The sequence below is a fragment of the Orcinus orca genome, chromosome 1, assembly GCF_937001465.1.
Source record: "Orcinus orca chromosome 1, mOrcOrc1.1, whole genome shotgun sequence".
Classification (NCBI taxonomy): Eukaryota; Metazoa; Chordata; class Mammalia; order Artiodactyla; family Delphinidae; genus Orcinus; species Orcinus orca.
This window is the reverse complement of record NC_064559.1, coordinates 185,900,800-185,921,909: the sequence shown is the minus strand read 5'-3', so window position 1 is coordinate 185,921,909 and position 21,110 is coordinate 185,900,800. Positions and strand designations below refer to the sequence as shown.

The window sequence follows — 21,110 nt, the reverse complement described above, 5'->3', positions numbered from 1 at the left end:
GACGGGGATGATGCCCAGAGTTTGGGATGACTTGGTAGAGGGTGGTACCATAAACTAAGAAAGGAAACAAACCCTGTGACCATGTTAGTCGTCGATTATGAGTGAAGTTGGGACCTGTCGAGTTGGAGACACTGGGGGGACATCAAGGTGGAGCTGTCCAACAAGAGTTGGCTCCACAGTCTGATGCTCAGTGGGGAGGCCAGGCTAGGGAGCCACATTTGAGAGTTGTAAAGAGACAGGTGGTTTATCTGAAGCCACAGGAACAGATAAGTTTACCCAGGAAGAATGTGTGGAATGGACAGAGCAGGAAGACAAGAGCAGGATCTTGGAGTCACCAAAGAAGACAGAGAAGGAATGGTCAGAGGGGTCAAGAAGAATCACAGACAGTAACTCGAGAAAAAAAAAGAGACAGGAAAGTTCCAAAGGGAGAAATACCCAACACCGTAAAGGAATGTAGAAGTATCCAGTAAGATGAGACCTAAAGACGATCTTTAGGCGTTGACATCGGAAGTGGTAGTGTTTGGAGTGGGGGTTGGTTCTCTCATGATGATCTTAATAGGAATGGTTTCAGGGCAAGGCTGGGGGTAGAAGGCATGGTGAAGTAGGTGGGAATTATTGGCGACAGAAGAATTAGAGGCAGCCAAGATAGATCACTCTTCCAAGAACGTACATGAGAAGTTCTCAGGGACACTGGAGTTCTACTATTCCGTAACGCCTCACCTTTTTTTCAAACCAAGCCTGCCCTCTCCTTTCCCAAATGACGGAATCTGTTGAGCTCAACAGTGACCAGCTGCCATTTTATCAGACTGTCAAATGCTAGTTTTCTCTGTGAATGTTGCTTCCCTGGTGAGGCTGTGGGTGTCACACACCAGCCACTGGAGGAGGAGAAGCTGGGATTAAAAGAAATATAAGCTCAGGGTTAAAACCAGGGAGGTAGGGCGGTCTTAGGAAGCCAGAAGAGATTGTAAGAGCAAGGGACAGGCAAAAGCCAGTGTGAAACACGGGCTAGGTGATGCCAAAAGTGAGTACAACAAACATTTGTGGCCAAGTGCGAAGAAGAAGACCAGGACTGGGGCCTTGAACGTTGAGAACGAACTAACATCATTCTGGAAGGCAGATCATACCGGAATGACGGGCCTCTGGAAGGGGACAGCTCCTTCCTTCTGACTTAGCGGCACCATCAGGCATCTGGCAGCTCCTCAAGAGAGGGCGGCAAGCGCATCTTGCTTCTGGTGCCCTTCACAGTCCTGGCACGGGCCGCCACGCAGACGCCGTACTTATTACCAACCTGTTGCATGCAGTCAGACCCACGGGGTACAGGCCAGCTGTCTGACCTCGGCTTCCCACACACAGAACTTGGCTGAATCGCCAGCTCTAGAGGAGCCAACGTGCCGACAGCGAACAGCCCTGGCTCACTTCCTGCCCCTTCCAGCTGCGGCTCGTGTTCTCTTCCTGAGAACAAGTTCTCAGTGATGCAAACAAGGAAGTCACATTGATACCCTGTGGCATGTGCGGGAGCCCCAGCCGCACTCCCCAGCTCTCCAGGCCTGTTCTGCCAGCAGCACGCTGGGGCACTAATCCCTTCCCACTGCTCGGCTGCAGAGCCAGTAATGCTACTTCCATCTCTGATACGGGAGATGAGATTTTAAAGGGCTGGTTATTTACGGGCTGGCTCCTGATGGAGACAACAGATGCAATTTCATGGGCTCCATGAGAAGAGAACAGCTTCTTGGGCTGGCTTAAAGCATTGTGATGGGGCAGGAAAGGAGAGGGAAGCAAGGGTGTCACAGACCCACAGGAAGGCGGCAGGTTCTGAGTCTTGGCTGGAATAGGCCCATCCCCTTGCCAGCTCAGCTGCATCTCCGAGCATCTCTGCCAGCCCGACACCTTGACCCTGCCTTGCTCCTGGCATTCAAACAGTCTGAAACCCCAGAGGACAGGCATAGGCCTACGCCACTTCCCTGTATGAAGTTCAAAGGAAAATAGGGCATTGTGACGATGGGCCTTTACATGTGCAATTCCCTCTGCCTGAAATGCTGATCCTGAGTTCCTCCCATGGTAGCTCCTTCTCAGTAGTCAGGTCTTAATCTTAGATCCTGCCCCCTCAGAGAGGCCTCCCCTGACCCCTTTATCTTAATAAGGTCTCCATCGCTATTATTCCCCATCCTGTTCATTTCCTTCATGGTGCTTATTATCACAAGTGTATTTTACATCTATTTTGTGATTCTTTTATTAATGTCAGTTTCCCCCAAGTAGACCAGAAGTCCCACAAAGACAGGGGCTTTATCTGTCTCCTCCACCATTGTATTCCCAGTGCCAAGCTCAACGTCAGACAATACAAGGGCTTAAGTAGTTTGTGTGAATGAATTATGATGGAAAAATGATGGCAGTAAAGATGGAGATGGTAAGGCTGACCAAGGTGTTGAAGGAGACACCCTTGATGAAGATGATCTGGTGCTGATCCTGAAGATGACTTCTCAAGGCCCTGCCAGAGGATTTATTTAAGTACCGAACTTTTCAGCCATAGCTATTGATCGTCCCATGACCATCTCCACTAGTCTTATCCCAAAGACTGTGTATCAGTAACCAAGGGCACCTGTGTCCCTGTATCTCCTTCCTTGCTATGGCCTTAACTTCTCTCTCTGTGCCCATTTCATGCTGGGGAAGCCAGCGAGCATCACCGTCCCTCAGTACTGCTCCTTCCACTGTGTTCCTCTGGTAAATGATCCCACCACAGTCATCTAGCCAGAAACTTGGGATTCACTCCACACTCCTCCCCTGCCTTCACTCCTCCTTTCCAATGAAGCCCGCAAAGCAGCTGATTCTGTATCTGAGGTGTTTTCTGATGCCAGCGCCTCTGCTCCACCCCTTCACAGCTGCCATGATTCAAGGCTGGATGATCTCTTGCCTGGCGGGTCACAGAGTTTTATAGCTGGTTTCTGAGGCTTCTAGTTGAACCCAATTAAGAGTCAGTGTGATTACGTTACTTCTCTGCTTAAAATACTTCAATAGCTTTCTGCAGTCTGTGGAATCCTCTCCCAGCTTATGAACATGGGGACAAGGTTCTTCATGACCCATGCTCTTCCTGTGCTCATCTCAGGCCTCAAATCCTGTCCTTGCTTTCTTGCACCCTGTACCCCCCACTTGCAAAGCTCCAAACACAGCAAGGCCTTCCTGCTCCAAGCCGGTGGCAAGCTTTTACTCACCCCTCGGTTCAACTCAAAAGTCATCCCCTCTGGGACTCATTTATCTGAGTCCTCCCAGCAGCCCCTCCATCGTGACGGAAGACTGAGACCTTTTTTTAGAGGACGTCCTTTGTTTCCATCTTCCCAGTGACCCTGTATTCCTTTGGTGACCCACCTCTTCTCCACTCCCAGTCAGAGGTGTGGGCAGGACAGATAGTCATGTGACCTGGGAGTGGCCAATGAGGACATTCTCTAGCTATACTGATATTGAGGGTGGAGCACATGATCCAATCTGGTCCAATCAAGAATCATCTGAGGGCTTTTGTGGAACCATTAGGAAAGACACACTTCCTTTCTGCTAGGATTGCTAAATCAGTAGGATGGAGGAAGCTGATGGCAGTCACCCCTGCTACTTCATGGGTAAAGCTTGACTGAGACTGAAGCCAACCCATGGGAGAACAAAGCTGTGGGAGGGGGAGAAGCAACTGTGGACATCTGCAGTTGTGGATAGCTGCACGCCTTGATCCAGCAGAGCTTGTAGCCAGTCCCTGGACTTTTCAGTTACAGAAGACAACATATTCCCTTTCTAGCTTGAGTCAGCTGGAGGTGGGTTTCTGTGTCTTGAACCAAAAGAATCCTAGCTATTACATTTCTTTTTTAGCCCCTATGGGAACTTCTGTATACTTCTTAGAAAAGTACCTAACACATGAGATTGTAAAGCACTTAATTATATGCTGCCTCTTCACCCTGACTGCGAGCTCCAGGGTCCTGTACAGTGCACGGCTATTACTTAAACATTTGTGGAGTAAATAAATAACTCCTTGGGGATGGGACTGTGTCTTTGTCTCCCTAGCACCTAGCAGAGCCTAGTTCATAGAAGGCTGGCAGTAAATGATTACCAAAAATAAACAGGGGAAAAGTAACAAAGAACCAAAATGATCTAAACCAATGGTTTGACAAAGTATATGTGAATGAATAAATAAGTGAGTAGTTATTATTAACAAATCCCCATTGGCATGCTGTTCTCATTCTAATTATATCTGAATCTAATGACTCCTGAATGAAATAGCTAGTTAAAAGTCATTGAGATCAAATGGTTCTAGTTGGCTCAAATTCCATGTGTAAAATGCTTAACAATTAAAACTCAGTCTTTCAAGAGGATAAAATGTTACTAGCAAAATTTTCAAACTGAACGTCTCTAAAGTAGATGGGAGTTTTTGTATCCCTACCTATAAAAACAAAAGCAAACAAGTGAAGGGAAACAAGGTCAAGAAAACCCCTCAAAGTTGAATTCAGAGAGTAGGTTGAACCTGCTTTCCAGGGAAGTTCTGTTTTCAAAAACAGCTGAAGTCTACTGGGTGGCCCTGGGGGCAGGACCTGGGAACTCCAGACAGTGGAGTTGACTTTCTTCTATTCTTCTCCAGGTGGAAGGGGCCACCGAGGCTCAGAGGTAGATGTCAGAGCCCCAGGGTGGGGGCACGGTGGAGAAAATCTTCACTAGAGAATCCCTGGGACCACTTCCTAGATCAGGGAAGGGAGCTCTTACATTGGCCAGGAGGCCCAGGCAGCAGTCCTAGAATGATGCCCACCTGCCCCCTCATCTCCATCTCCCATATCAAAATGGTACCCACCCTTCAAGGCCCAACTCAACTGCAGGCCCCGCCTGGAGCCCCAGGACAATGTGCTCCTCTGAAGCCCTGCAGTGTGTTCTCCTTCCTTTTCCTACTTTACATGTTTGGTGGAGGCAAGTCTGTCACATAGAGGTCTGTGGGGGGCTTGGCTTGGGGGTGTGGGCACACAGAGAATGGGCAGCAGATCGCAAATGACTGGAGTGAAACAAAGAATGAAAATTGAAGTATATTGAAGGAAGCAAGGAAGAGAGGCTGGGAATCACAGCAGAGACTGACGCACAGAAGACGGGAGAGTGGTCCTGGGGTCTACACAGACATCCCAGGTGTGGGACGGAGCCATACACACCCCCAACAAACACACGCCGGTGGCTGACACTTCTGCAGGCCCCCAGAAAAGGGCGGCTTCAATTCCGAGTGCAGGTCATGCCCTGCCCGCCCTCCCTGCCATAGGAGGAAATTGCCAAGGGGGTGGGGGCAGACAGCGGAAGGGAAGGAGCGAAGGAGGGAGGAAGGCCCTACAAACTGCATCTTCATCAATCAGAGACAGCGAGCGGGTCCCAGGCAGAGATGTTCCTCCCCTCTCTCTGCGGTGCTCTCCTGGATATCCTTTCCATACACTCTGCCCCTGCTCTCCAAATCTGCAGGCCACTGAGGGCAGGGGCTGTGCCAGGCTCCGGGGGAGCGCCCCTGCTTCCAGTCTGGCACAGAATAGCCATTGGTAGCTGAATGAGTTGAACCTTCCTCTGCTTTTCTAAAAAGCAGCTAATTGGCCAGCCTGGGGCTGGGTCCAGGCAGAGAAGAGGTGACGCCGCCCGCAATGTGCTCACAGAGTGCAGCTCTGGGAAGACGGTTTCACCCTCCACCTTCTGACCTTTGCAAGGGCATCCTCTAGTCTGACCCAGGGGCTCTCTGCCAGCCTGCCTTACCTGGTTTCCAGGCAATTCCCCTGGGAGCTGGATCAGGCAGCTGGATCAGCCTGTGTGTGCCTTTCTGCCTGGTAAGATGCCACTGGTGGCAGGCTGGCAGATGGCCTCATGGGAGGCTCCGAGTGGCTGGAGATGCCTCTTCTTACCCTTTTCCCCTCAAAGAGTGAGCCCCTGCCTCTTGTCCCCATCCCAGGACTATTATTCCTACTATAAACCAGGCAGCAGTTTGCATGTTTATCCCTTTCCATATGCTTTGTAGGTTGGTAAAGTGAGCCCCATTTTTCAGATGTGGAAACTGAGGTTCAGAGAGGTTAGTAAATATCCTGAGATTACACAGCTGTTAAGAAGTGGATCTGGGTTTTGAGCCCAAGTCCATCTGACTCCCGAGCTTGCTATCTCCCCAGTTAGATGCCAAGGTGCAGGCTTGACACCTAATCCTGGAGACGCTGTACAGACCTCACCCCTGTTCTTGGAGGAGTGTCTGGCTTCCTCTCCTTCCTTGTAGCCCAGAGGAAGCGTCTGGTGAGACCCCAATGGAGAGAGGCCAGCATGAGGCAGAGGGAGAAGGGGACAGGTTCTGGGTGGACTTTAACTCACTGATTTTCTCCTTGACGGAGAGGCCGGCTCTGTAATGGGCTGACAATTATTTCTCCTCGTTACGATAACACGATCCTGATTCCCTCCAGGGACCCAGAACCCCGGGTTTTAAGAGTCTTCTGCAACCCTCAGCCCCGGCCCTCTGAAAATCCAGGGACCTCATGAGGAACTGGAGCAGTGGTGAGAGTATTTACCTAGAATTGGAGGGGAAGGAATGGGGCTCCCCGAAGGTCATTGCCAAGACTGGGTCAGAGCAGAAGAAAGACCACCACCTACCCCCGAGAAAGATGAGTGACAGAAAATCTGGCCCCTAAATTGAGTTCGGTGAACTAGAACTAGAAGTATGTACGTGTCAGGGGGTTTGACCTGGTGATGCATATATGGTGATGACGTGGAGGGGCGTGTGTCCTTTGGCTGTGTGTGTGTGTATGTGTGTGTGTGTGTGTGTGTGTGTGTGTGTGTGTAGTGGGGGAGTAATACCAAATCTACTATGTGGACTGTAACTCTCAGTCAATTCAAACCCAGCTTTTGCTCCTGGTCAGTCGCACACACAAGAAGGCAATTAACTTTAGGGAGAGTAAGTCTAAGATGCTTGAGACCCTCTCAGCATGTCAGAGTTGCAGGGTTCAGTGCTCACCATAGTAACAACCTTTTCCTGCTCAAAACGTGTATGGTTGGATTCCCAGAGGCCAGTGATGGACAAGCACAACAGGAATCAGCAATCCACTGATTGATGCATATACATCACAGGACTTTATAGTTACGGGCAAACGACGCTATTATGTACACTCCTCCCACCTCGGTCTTTCATTATGTCAGTGCAATTGATTATATCCTGCTGTATTTTTGGCTTTGAATTGTCCTTTGTTTTATGGAATAATGTTCTGAGGAGTTGGCAGGTTTTGTTTTTTTTTTTCTCTAATATCCTTACTTGGCAAAATAAAAAATTATCAACCCTACACTTCCCCAATTGTTTGGAAATTTTACTAGTCCATGAAATCCAAACCAGAGGAACCCCTAATTTAAACTCTCCTGTTTATATTCCCCCTTGGGGTAGGAGGACAGTGTGGAACCTGAGTCAGGGACAGTCTATGCCACCACCCTCTTCTGAATCAGCATGAATCTGCTACCCAATAAGGGAGATAGCGGACTTTTTTCTCTCAAAGGTATCTCTGTTTTTCTCAATAGATAAAGGGATGCTCAGTTGTTCAAATTCATCTTTTCTAAGAAGATCTGCTGTCTCTTTATGCTTGGTGCAGAGCTCAAGAGAACAGCCTAAAATCGTAACGTATGCTGATAAAAGCAGTATACTTATAAACCAGGAGCATCACATTTTCACAGGAATCCTGGAATACATAAAGGAGAGGGGCTGGGGAAAGAGCAGGTTCTTTGCACATACGTCCTGAGCCTCCATCCTGAGCCTCCAAGTTTGCTTATCCGTAGTTGCTATGCAGGTATAAATTAGAACAACAAATGCGTCCTGCCTGGCAATGCATCAACCCTGTAAATAATTATAATTTAATCTTAGAGCAAAGAGTTCTGAATGACTCCCTTAACGATTTCCTCTGCTAAATTCCTTCCCCACTGAGTGACTGAATAGGAAAAGGAATAATCTTTCAGATTTGCTTCACTCCAGAAGTTTGGACAACCGTGTACACCCACACCTGGGGGGCAGAAGCTGTGGGAGACCATTTGGCCCGCAGACAAACAAGTGAGTGGAAGACGTTTTGGGGCTGGAAGAGAGGGAACCGGCAAGGATATTCATCTTCCTATCTGTTTATAGAAGTGAAAACTTGGAAACAATCTATCAAGAGATCTGATTGAGTAAATTGTGTCAGTGTCACGGGGGAATGCCACACAGCCGACAATCCTTCACAAACATAGCATGATTCCTGTGCTGGCTGGCTAAGAAGACGGGCTTTCAAGTCCAACTAACCTGGGCTTGAATCTCAGCTCTGCCCCTTACTACCTGTGTGACTTCAAGCAAGTGACATAACCTCTCTGGGCCTCGTTTTCCTCATCTGTAAAAGGAGGAAGATTATGCTACCTACTTCATAGAAGACGAAATGAAATTATAGCTGTAAGAGCTTAGAATTAGCCTGCCAAATACTGATAACAAAAGCTCAATAAATACTGTTTATTTATGAAATAAATACTATTATCACACCTATTATACTTTGGAGACATCTGTCATGACACAAGGAAAAAATTTTCATGATATAATGTTAAGTTAAAAGTACATAACTACTGATCTATTTTAAGTTCCTAATTTTGTAATATTAAAATATATATAAGTGGCCAGCTAGCTCGATCTAGGCAAAGCAAAAAGGCCAAAGGGGAATACATCAAAATGTTAATACTTGTTATTCATTTCCTTATACCTTTTAATATTTTCTGTGTTTTCTATAAGGAGCATATGTATTACATTTATGACCAGAAAAATAGGTATTTTACAAAAAGAGTCAGGGGGACAGAAGGTCTTCAGGCTGGGCAGGTCCCTGGGAGTGCAGTTCAGTGAAGAGTCATCTAGAGTTCCACCCCAACTCTGAGCACCAAATATCTAGCCCCTGGCCCTGGACCAGCCTCCACACAGCAATTAGTCATCAGCTCACTGATGTCCCTCTCAACACCCCATCCAGGGTAGCAAATGACCTGAAGTGGCCAAGTTCACGCGACGAGCCGATGACACCAAGGTCTCCTGACTCCCAGGTCAGTGTGCCTTCCAGTACACCAGGAAATTTGAGTTTCCCGGTTCCCAAAGCTCTAAGTCCATATTTGGGAGGAGTCTGCTACCACTTTATCCTTCTCAAAGAGTCATACTGGGCTTCTGTTGTGGGTTTGTCTGATTGTCTCACCCTCAAAGGGCCATGTCCTTCTCAACTGGCGTTTCTACAACATAGCACGAAAACTGGTACAAAAGAGGTATTCGATATCCGCGGACACCTGTTTTCTTCCTCTCCCACCCCTCCTCCCCATCTCCGCCTGCGTCCCCAGCCCACTGACCACTGTGTCTGTCTTTCCGAGGAGCTATCTGCCCCTGACTTTTGTAGCTCCCACTTTCCGCTTCTCTCAGAGCCCTCGGTGACACCTCCTCTGCCTCCGTCCCAGGCACCGAGCCCTGCTTTCCCCAGCGCCGCGCAGCAACGAAGGCTACAAAGAAGCACACCTAAGTGCTCCTTCTCTTGGCTCCCGATGTGCTGACCCAGGTCCCAGTGGTGCCCTTATGCTGATAACAGAGCCACCAGGAGAATACGAGAACATGTTCTGAACGCCACACCACCACTCTCACAGCTTGTCACCCAAACAGGAAGCTAAACACTCCCAAAGTCGACCTCAGTTTGGGCACGTCTCTGGGAGACCACAAGCAACTAAGGCTGGTGAGCCTTCATCATCCCTCTCTTCCCAAACCTGCCAACACCGGATCTCCATGGCAGCGGAGTGGTAAAGCCAGAATGATAGAGAGCAGGCTAGTCCTTCCCGCAGAAATCGCGACACAATGCCTGTCCCATCTCAGAGCCCTGGGGATGGGAAAAGCAACCGCCACTCAGGGCTCTATTCCCTTTGTTGGATGCTTCTAGAAGTGGAACAGTATTTCAAATCACTTCACTGAGACCCTGTCCATGTCCTGAGACCAGAGCACTGTTAGTCTTACTGCAAGTCACTCGACCAAGGCCCATCCTGTAATTCTTCAGCAAGGACGTGCTTCAAATCAGATACCAAAATCACTGTAAAAATTTACCCCAGCTCTAAAAATACATAGTGACTTCTCATCATGATGAGAGGAAGGCTCTTCAGCAGTGGGTGGAGGAAGTGGCAAAGGGGCCTTCAGCTGCAGGTCCAGGCGCTGAGGGGACCACATCCCAGTAAGCCACAGCTGCAGGGAACAGGGGAGGGGGCGGACTGGCACGCTTACCAGAGGGAGGAGCCTTCAGTCCCCGTGACTTCCAGAAAGTCGTAACCGTCCTCCAGCTGGAAGTCAATAAAGACCAGGGCGATGGTGTCCCCCAGCTCGGCCAGGATGGTCCAGGTGCAGTCGGCATTGTTGTGGTACTCCGAGGGGAAGTGCGGGCTGGAGATGATGCCGCTCTGGCCCCGCAGGGTTCCGCCGCATGCGTCGTCCGCTGTGGACAGAGACAGGAGGCTCACCGTGAGTCGGTCAGGTTCCCAGGCCCTGGTACTCGTCCTGCGCTTCACCCACGAGAGGCAGGGAGGGTCCTGGGACATGACGTGCAGAGAGGGTGCCCCAAGACCCTAGTCTGAGTTGGCCTCATAACAATGATACTAAGCACTTCCAAAGCTCTTATCACGTGCCAGACCCCGTTCTGAGAATTTTAGTTATCACTGCTCTCAATGGACAGATGAGGAAACCAAGGCACAGGGAGGTGATGTAACCTGCCTGAGGTCACACAGCCAACAAGCTAGGCTAACGAGTTCGGTGAACTGTGCCCTTTGGAGCACGTTTTTAACTACGATACCACACTGTTCTGCAACGACCAGGAAGGAAGGAGAAATCAGTTGTCACGTTTATTTCCACGGTCACGACTGTGGTGACCAGGATGTTTTTTCCCACCAGATCTTGGTACACCTCAGATGTGAGGGAACAAAACAAAAACTCAGCACAGCTCCCTTGAGCAAAACTCAAAGGGCATTCCAGGCCCGTCACAGATTGGCCGGACCTCTGCAATCTTCCCTCCTGACCCTTGGGCCCAGGCCAGCTCTGTTCTAGTGCTGTGTGTGGTCAGACCTCCTGGGCTCTGTTCACATCGCTCCCTCTGCCTGGGATGCCCCTTGTCCACAGCAAGTCTTCTGATGCTTTGAGAGCCAACTTCAAAGCCACGTCTCGGTAAAGCCTCGTTTCCCCAAGCTTTTAGTAATGGCTCTCTCCTCTGTGCTCCTGGAGCAAAGTGTCCAACTTCAGACACGGTACTTGGCACTGTTTGAGTGACCTGTCACATGTCTGTCTGCCACTCTAGGTTCTGAACTTGCTGGGAATCCCCAAGGGCTGGGACCACGTCTTACTCATCCCTGCAGCACATCCTGGTGGAGTGGCACTGCTCCAGTCTAAATCCCAGCTGAGACTTGATATTCAGAAACAATGATCCAAGGAACATGCTCCGACATAAAGTAGTTAAGAGCACTGGTTTTTCAATTATTGCAGACTCAATGTGAATCCCTCCTCTAGGGCTTACAGCTGGGTGACTTAGTGGACGTCATCCAAATTTCCTAAGCCTGCCCTCCTGGAGCTTGTATGCAAGTAAGTGACCGTAATCCACTTAGCATATCATGTATTACAGATACGGACTAAGTTGTAAAGAAAGGAAAAATGCAGTATCAGGGTTCAAACGTGTATCAGAGGCAGTAGAGTAACAACAATCAAAGCTACTGCTTATTAAGCACTTCCACTGTGCCAGGCGCTATTCTAACTACTCTACATATTTCATGACCCTACGAAGTATTATTCCCATTTTACAGGTAAAGAAACCAAGGCACAAAGAGTTTCCGTTATTTGCCAAAGGCACAGCGTATAGTGATTAAAGGAGCTGGGATTTTTAAGCCCAACAGTCTGATTACAGGGCCTATGCTCTTAACCAACACATTCTTGTCTCCCAGGAGTATCATTCACACTTTGAGGACAGATAAAGCAGTACATTACTTTGCTTGGGTGAGTCAGTTTGGGAAAGCTTAATGCAGGAGGCGCCATTAGAGCTGGGTTTTGAAGGATGACTAGGAGATCATTAGAGAAGAAATGGAAAGGCATTTATGAGAAAAGAGAACCAAAGGTCATAAGCATGGAAGCCCCAAAGCACAAGGCATATCTAAGATAAGTAGTTCTAGATGGCCTAACACAGAGTGAACAGAGAGGAATGATGGGCGATGGTACTGGAAACGTAGAAGGAGCCCCATGACAGAGAGTGCTGGGCCCAAAAAGATTGGAAGCAGCGGGCCATATTGGAAAGAAAATGGATTTTAGGATGAGGAAGGTGAAGATTTGAATTCAGGTTCCACAGTTTGCCAACCATGGGACCTTGGCTGATTTATTTCTCTAAGCTTCACTCTGCTTCTCTGTAGAATGGCTTCTTATGACAACTGAATGGCATAATTAATGTGACAGTACCGAGCATTAGCCAGAGACTAGCACGTGTTAGATGCCCAACTGATGCCAAGTTCTCTTTTTCTTTCCACTTCATCTTGAAGATCAAGGGCAGTGAGGAAACAGGATTAAATTTGCATCATAGAAAGACCGCTGTGGCCGTGGCATAGACGAGGTCTGAGCTGGGGGAGCGGGCAGGATGCCCTTGATAGTGCAGAGTCACCAAAGTCAAGGTGAGTCCAGATGTGATCTGAGCTAAGGCCCTGGGGGGGTGGGGGGAGGATCTGATTGAGAGATAGTTAGGAAGTAGAATCTACAGGACGAGTGGTCCGGAGGGATGAATTCCAGGCTTCAGCTACGAGCATCTGGATGGATGAAAGGTGCCGCTTCCTGCAGCAGGGAACCCAGGACGGGGGCATCTTGTGGTGCGGAAGGCAACCAGGGTTCAGTTCTGGACACCAGGGCTGAGTGTGTGTGGGGGAATGAACCAGTGGAGAGATGGAGCCGACAGTTGGATAAACAGAAGCAGTGTGGGATGGAGATAAAAGTGAGTTTATTCAGTGGCCCTGAACTATTCTTACGAATGTCGTTCTACAGGGTCACGGTCTATTTCAAGAGAGTGAGCCCATTTCTACATGCCAGCTCCCTGGTATGTATGAGCACAGAAGTGAAGGCACCTCACTCAGTAGGTACTCATGAATGTTTCCCTCCCACACTCATTAAGTGAGCACCTACTGTGTGCCAGACACTGGGCCAGGACCAGCACTACATCATGAAAAGCTTGATTTCATCCCTGCCCCAAGTGTTTCTCACACACAGTGGCTCCCCAGAATTGTTATAACCGAGGTGTCGAGGCACAGTGATAGCAGATGGGACTTAGGGAAGGCTTCACACAGGAGGTGACATTTGTGTTGAAACATTGATTCATTCAACAAATGTTTACTGAGTGCCTATCATGTGTCAGGCACTTTTCTAGGCGCTAGGGATTCGTCAGCAAATAAAACAAAAGAAAATCCCTACCCTCATGGAGCTTACGTTCCAGTCAGAGGGAAACAGACAATACCCAAGATAAATAGGTAAACCCTATGGTGAGTGAGGTGGTGATAAATGCAGAACGGAGACGGGAAGTATTCTGCACTGGAAGTGGGGGTATGGACATCACAGAAAGGTGGTCAGGGAAGGCCTCGCTGAGGAGCTGACATCTGAGCCAAGACCTGAAGGAGGGAGAGGGAAAGCCAGACAGTTATCTGGGGAAAGAGCATTCCAGATGGAACAGCAAGTGCAAAGGCCATGGTGTGCAGAGGCCTGGCACTGTTGAAGGGCCCGGAGCACTGGAGTGAGGAGGAGAGTGGCAGGGACAAGGCCCCATGGAGGACCTTTGAGGCCACTGTTAGGGCTTGGGCTTTAACCTGAGTGAGATGAGAAGCCAGCGGATGGTTCTGAGCAGATGACATGATCTGATTGGTGTATTAACAGGATCCCTTGAGGTGCTATGCAGACAACAGACCAAAGAGGAAGACGGCAGAAGCAAGGAGCTTGTCGAGGCTACGGTGATGGTTCAGGAGAGAGATGATGGTGGCCTGGACCAGGTGGTACTAGTGAGAGGGAGTCAGTGACTGACTGCATTTTGAATGCTGAGCTGGCAGGATCCACTTCACCTGAGGGCTGACTGCCTGGTAGGATCAGGCGAAAGGGTGTCCTGGGCAGCGGAAAGGCAAGAGCAAGGCGGCTGCAGGGGTGAGAGCGTCATTTAGGGACTTGGTCAGGACTGTGTGAACTCACAGAGCAGAGAAGAAATGGTGGAGCTGGGCTGGGAGGGAGGCAAGGGCTGTGCTGTGAAGGGCCTCGGATGCCAAGGAAAGGAGCTGCGGGTCTATTCTCCCCCTCCTCCCTTTCTCTTTTACTACCTCCAATCCAGGTGCCCAGGCCCCGTGAAGGGAGGAGGGAGGGAGGGAAGGTAGGCAGATTGCCTTGCCTAGCTTTAAATCTAGTTTGCCGGTGCTATTTGTTTGTTGTATCAAATCACACGGTATTTCCACCCTGGGTATCTCTCTGGCAGGAGCCTATGAAGTTTGACATTCAAGGCAGGGTTTGTCTCCTTCTGATGTAAATCACTTCACCGTGACCACTACCAGGGAGATAAGCTACAGGAGCCAGCCAGCAAGCGGGAATTTGTCAATGTCACTCCCAGCAAGCACTGGGCCTGCCGGCCCCAGTAGTCCCACGTTGGCCCTGTGTACAGCAGGTGGAAGTGTCTACACCCCGAGCCACAGTGGCTTCATCTTGGCTGCACTGAAGGTTAGGAAAATCATGGTCAAAGAAGACACACTTAACCTGGACCTTGAAAAAGGAGTAGGAGTGTGCTGGAGGGAGAGAAAAATAAGGGGCTCCCGGCAGAGGAAACAGGGCATCTGGAGGTAAGGGGGTCCGAATGGGTGTGGTGTGCTTGGGGAGCGGTCGGCTTTCCTCCAGATGAAGGTGCAGGATGCAGAGGTGTGTGATGGGGTGGACGTGGAGAGGAAGTTAGCGGTCAGCTCAGACAGGCCCTGGTGGTCTTGCTAAAGGGATGGATTCTACCCTGCAGGTGTCGGGTAGACTTGCCAGTTTGTCAGCAGGGAGTGAAAGCCCAGGCCTGCTTTAGAAAGATGACTCCTGGTCCCCACGTGATGGATGGATGATGTGGTTTCGGGGTGGCGAGTGTGCCCAGTGGGGAGAGAGCAGTGAGGAGAACGGTGAAGAGGCTGTGCCCGACGTCAGAGCCTGAACCCGTGGCCATGGGAGGGAAGAGAAGGAACAGAAGAGATACAAGAACGAGGCTAGGGGAGAAGCAAGAGGATGTGGCTTCCACCACTCAGGAGTGGGCTGTGAAGGGGAGGAGGGGAAGAGCATGCTGAGGTCTCTAACAGGGTAACAGTGCTGAGGATGACAGGGATGCGGGATGGTGATGACCCCTTCCCCGCCCCCACGCTGAATGTGAGCACAAGAGGGATAGGCAGGTGGGCCTGGAGCCTAGAGACCAAGAGGCCAGGAGTGGGCGGGATGAAGAGGGAGCTGGCTCCACAGGAGCGAAGACGGCCAGGGGCAGAAGACATTTAACGGGCAGCAGGCAGAAGCAGAGGCTCCTGAAAGGAGGCTGAGAAGGAGCTCCCACAGGCCTGCAGTCCACACGGTCTGCGCGTCTAGATGATGACGCAGCAGCAGAAAGGCTGCAGCGGAAGCAGGTCTTGGGGGAGAGAGAACAACTCCTCAGCCTCCTGCCTGGTTCCTGGTCCTAGAAACCCTTCTATGTATCCATCTTATGTCGTTCCCAACACACCCTGACCAAGACCGTCCTCATCCTCTCCTCCCACCACACTCAGCCTTCTTCCAGTTTCCTGTCTTGGAGGGGGGGTGTCAGCACTATTCACCCCATGCCTCATGGCAGAGCTGGGGGACATCCTCAACCCCTCCTGCCCCCCACACGCAACAGTGACCAAAGCCTGTCTGTCCTTCTAAGCGGCTCTTGATTCGGTCTCCTGTCTTCACTGCATCTGCTCTACCCTAAGCCACATCGTGGTCCAAGCCCAGCCATGAAGTCTCCCTCCTGTGTCTAAGCATCCCTCCTGCCCCAGCACACCCATTCCTCACACAGAAGCCTGAGTGATCCCAAACAGTACAGACCTGATGACACCACGCCCTTCAGCAGGGACCTTCGACAACTCCACTGTCACTCAGAATATCCTATCCAGGGGCTGACATGGACCTCACAGGGCCTCGCCTCATACCAGCCTCTACCTGCCCACTTTCTGTAACCACACCGGCCTCCTCCCAGCTCTTCTGTTGCACCAAGCATCTCTCTGCCCAAGGACCTTTGAAAGTGCTACTTTCTCTTTCTGAAAACGTCTTCCCTACCTCCTTGGGCCTGGCTGGCCCCTGCTTAGCCTTTAGGTCCCAGTCTAAGTGTCGCTTCTCAAGGATCGTTCCAGAAACAGAATACCCCTTCTCCCCATCATATGCTTTTAGAGCACCACATACTTTCCCATAAGCAATTGATCAACTTAGTAATTTATTTAATGTCTAGACAGTAAAGTCCATGAGGGCAGGGGCCATGTCTGTTCTGTCCCCAGCAGCTACCACATTTCCTAGTGTATAGCAGGCACCCAATAAATATCTGTTGAACAAATAAATGATACAGGAAACTGAAGCTCAGAAAGGTTCAGAAGGTAACTTTGAGAAGGTGATGCAGTACGTGGCCAACTTAGGATTCCAGCTGAGTCTCTCTGGACCAGGACTGTGGTCTCCTCCATTACATCACACTTCTTGAAACCAGGCAGGATCCTGTTGGATATTCCTAGGGACAGACCCTTCCCTTCCCACCCCTAGTATCCCCCACCTCTTGTTTCTAAAATATCTTTAGCCTCCACCATCAGCCTCCTTTGGTATCAGCCTCCACCATGATACCAAAACCAGACAAAGATGTCACAAAGAAAGAAAACTACAAGTCAATATCACTGATGAACGTAGATGCAAAAATCCTCAACGAAATACTAGCAAACAGATTCCAACAGCACATTAAAAGGATCATACACCATGATCAAGTGGGGTTTAGCACAGGAATGCAAAGATTCTTCAATATATGCAAATCAATCAATGTGATAAACCATACTAACAAATTGAAGGAGAAAAACCATATGATCATCTCAATAGATGCAGAAAAAGCTTTTGACAAAATTCAACACCGATTTATGATAAAAACCTTCTAGAAAGTAGGCATACAGGGAACTTACCTCAACATAGAAAAGGCCATATATGACAAACCCACAGTCAACATCATTCTCAATGTTGAAAAACTGAAACCATTTCCTCTAAGATCAGGAACAAGACAACGTTGTCCACTCTCACCACTATTATTCAACATAGTTTTGGAAGTCTTAGCCCCAGCAATCAGAGAAGAAAAAGAGATAAAAGGAATCCAAATTGGAAAAGAAGAAGTAATACTGTTATTGTTTGCAGATGACATGATAGTATACACAGAGAATCCTAAAGAGGCTACCAGAAAATTACTAGAGCTAATCAATGAATTTGGCAAAGTAGCAGGATACAAAATTAATGCATAGAAACCTCTTGCATTCCAATACATTAATGATGAAAAATCTGAAAGAGAAATTAAGGAAACACTCCCATTTGCCACTGCAACAAAAAGAATAAAATACCTAGGAATAAACCTACCTAAGGAGACAAAAGACCTGTATGAAGAAAACTATAGGGGCTTCCCTGGTGGCGCAGTGGTTGAGAGTCCGCCTGCCGATGCAGGGGACATGGGTTCGTGCCCCGGTCCGGGAAGATCCTACATGCCGCGGAGCGGCTGGGCCCATGAGCCATGGCCACTGAGCCTGTGTGTCTGGAGCCTGTGCTCCACAACAGGAGAGGCCACAACAGTGAGAGGCCTGTGTACCGCAAAAAAAAAAAAAAAGAAAACAAAAAGAAAACTATAAGACACTGATGAAAGAAATTAAAGATGATACAAACAGATGGGGACATAGACCATGTTCTTGGATTGGAAGAATCAACATTGTGAAAAGGACTCTACTACCCAAAGCAATCTACAGATTCAATGCAATCCCTATCAAACTACCAATGGCATTTTTCACAGAAGTAGAACAAAAATTTTCACAATTTGTATGGAAACACAAAAGACCCCGAATAGCCAAAGCAATCTTGAGAACGAAAAATGGAGCTGGAGGAATCAGGCTCCCTGACTTCAGACTATACCACAAAGCTATAGTAATCAAGACAGTATGGTACTGGCACAAAAACAGAAATTAGATCTATGGAAAAGGATAGAAAGCCCAGAGATAAATCCACACATATATGGTCACCTTATCTTTGATAAAGGAGGCAAGAATATACAGTGGAGAAAAGACAGCCTCTTCAATAAGTGGTGCTGGGAAAACTGGACAGCTACATGTAAAAGAATGAAATTAGTACACTCCCTAACACCATACACAAAAATAAACTCAGAATGGATTAAAGACCTAAATGCAATGCCAGACACTATAAAACTCTTAGAGGAAACCATAGGCAGAACACTCTATGACATAAATCACAGCAAGATCCTTTTTGACCCACCTCCTAGAGAAATGGAAATAAAAACAAAAATAAAAAATGGGACCTAATGAAACAAAAGCTTCTGCACAGCAAAGGAAACCAAAAACAAGACAAAAAGACAACCCTCAGAATGGGAGAAAATATTTGCAAACGAAGCAACTGACAAAGGATTAATCTCCAAAATTTACAAGCAGCTCATGCAGCTCAATATCAAAAAAACAAACAACTGAATCCAAAAATGTGCAGAAGACCTAAATAGACATTTCTCCAAAGAAGATACAGGATTGCCAAGAAACACGTGAAAGGATGCTCAGCATCACTAATCATTAGAGAAATGCAAATCAAAACTACAATGAGATATCATCTCACACCAGTCAGAATGGCCATCATCAAAAAATCTACAAACAATAAATGCTGGAGAGGGTGTGGAGGAAAGGGAACACTCTTGCACTGTTGGTGGGAATGTAAATTGATACAGCCACTATGGAGAACAGTATGGAAGTTCCTCAAAAAACTAAAAATAGAACTACCATATGACCCAGCAATCCCACTACTGGGCATATACCCTGAGAAAACCATAATTCAAAAAGAGTCATGTACCACAATGTTCATTGCACCTCTATTTACAATAGCCAGGACATGGAAGCAACCTAAATGTCCATCGACAGATGAATGGATAAAGAAGATGTGGCACATATATACAATGGAATATTACTCAGCCATAAAAAGAAATGAAATTGAGTTATTTGTAATGAGGTGGATGGACCTAGAGTCTGTCATACAGAGTGAAGTAAGTCAGAGAGAGAAAAACAAATACCATATGCTAACACGTATATATATGGAATCTAAAACAAAAAAAATGGTTTTGAAGAACCTAGGGGCAGGACAGGAATGAAGACACAGACATAGAAGATGGACTTGAGGACACAGGGAGGGGGAAGGGTAAGCTGGGATGAAGTGAGAGAGCAGCATGTACATATATACACTTCCAAATGTAAAATAGATAGTTGGTGGGAAGCAGCCGCATAGCACAGGGAGATCACCTTGGTGCTCTGTGACCACCTAGAGGGGTGGGATAGGTAGGGTGGGAGGGAGCTACAACAGGGAGGAGACATGGGGATGTAGGTATATGCAGAGCTGATTCACTTTGTTATACAGCAGAAACTAACAAACCACTGTAAAGTGATTATACTCCAATAAAGATGTTAAAAAAAAAAGTATATCTAGCTGAGAGCTAACTTAGCTAGTAAGGTTCAAAATGGTTCAGTTAAAAAAAAAAAAAAAGAGTCATGTACCACAATGTTCATTGCACCTCTATTTACAATAGCCAGGATATGGAAGCAACATAGGTGTCCACTGACAGACGAATGGATAAAGATGTGGCACATACGTACAATGGAATATTACTCAGCCATAAAAAGAAATGAAACTGAGTTTTTGTAGTGAGGTCGATGGACCTAGAGTCTGTCATACAGAGTGAATTAAGTCAGAAAGAGAAAAACAAATACCGTATGCTAACACATATATACGGAATCTAAAAAAAAAAAAAAAAGTTTCTGAAGAACCTAGGGGCAGGAGAAGAATAAAGACGCAGCTGTAGAGAATAGACTTGAGGACACGAGGAGGGGGAAGGGTAAGCTGGGACGAAGTGAGAGAGCGGCACTGACATATATACACTACCAAATGTAAAATAGATAGTTGGTGGGAAGCAGCCGCATAGCACAGGGAGATCAGCTCGGTGCTTTGTGACCACCTAGAGGGGTGGGATAGGGAGGGTGGGAGGGAGATGCAAGAGGGAGGAGATATGGGGATATATGTATATGTATAGCTGGTTCACTTTGTTATAAAGCAGAAACTAACACACCATGGTAAAGCAATTATACTCCAATAAAGGTGTTAAAAAAAAGAAAAAGGTTTAGCGTCGTAGGCCTTCCCTGCATCCCAAAGAGTACATTTAATTAGAAAAGTGAAACAATGCAGAAACAAAGGAAAAGAGTCAAGCAAGACAAAATAACAATAGTTTGGCCATAAAACAAAGTCAAGGGACTTTAGTTCCGCCTCAAGGGCTATAGACAATATCCTGAGCCATATCCTTGTGTTGTTTTGCAGAGACTAAAACCCTCACCGGGTGAAAGAACTTAACTGCATGCTGACCACCAGCATATAGAACCCATATCTGTTGGAACCAGAAGGTTGATGATGTTGACTCCCAATTACCTCACCACCAACCAATCAGAAGAAATGTCCGCGAGCTGATCAGGCACCCTGTGACCCTCTCCCTCACCTTGCTTTTGAAAACCCTTGCGTGAATGCCATCAGGGAGTTCGGGTCTTTTAAACATGAGCTGCCCATTCTCTTTGCTTGGCCTTGCAATAAATGCTGTACTTTCCTTCACCACAATCCTGTGTCAGTAGTTTGGCTCTGCTGTGCATCAGGTGAGCAGACCCAGGTTTGGCTCAGTAACACTCCCTGCTTGATAGCAGTTTGGTAAGCCATCCTGAGACAGTCAAACTTCCCAATTTTAGTCAACGACTTCCAGACTGTGCTGGAACTGAGCACTCGGAGCTTAAGACCCTCTAGCCAGAGGCGCCTG

At 48.0% G+C, this 21,110-nt stretch overlaps 1 protein-coding gene across 3 annotated transcripts in view; it reads right to left on the bottom strand.

The window, feature by feature from the left end:
• The window catches only part of CSMD2 (CUB and Sushi multiple domains 2), a 672,138-nt gene that overhangs the window by 411,473 nt on the left and 239,555 nt on the right, over positions 1-21,110 (bottom strand). For all 3 annotated transcript variants that reach the window (XM_049694749.1, XM_049694771.1, XM_049694802.1), the window contains exon 5: positions 10,253-10,460. In XM_049694749.1, coding sequence (XP_049550706.1) covers positions 10,253-10,460 — 208 coding nt within the window. The remainder of the gene's footprint in view (positions 1-10,252; positions 10,461-21,110) is intronic.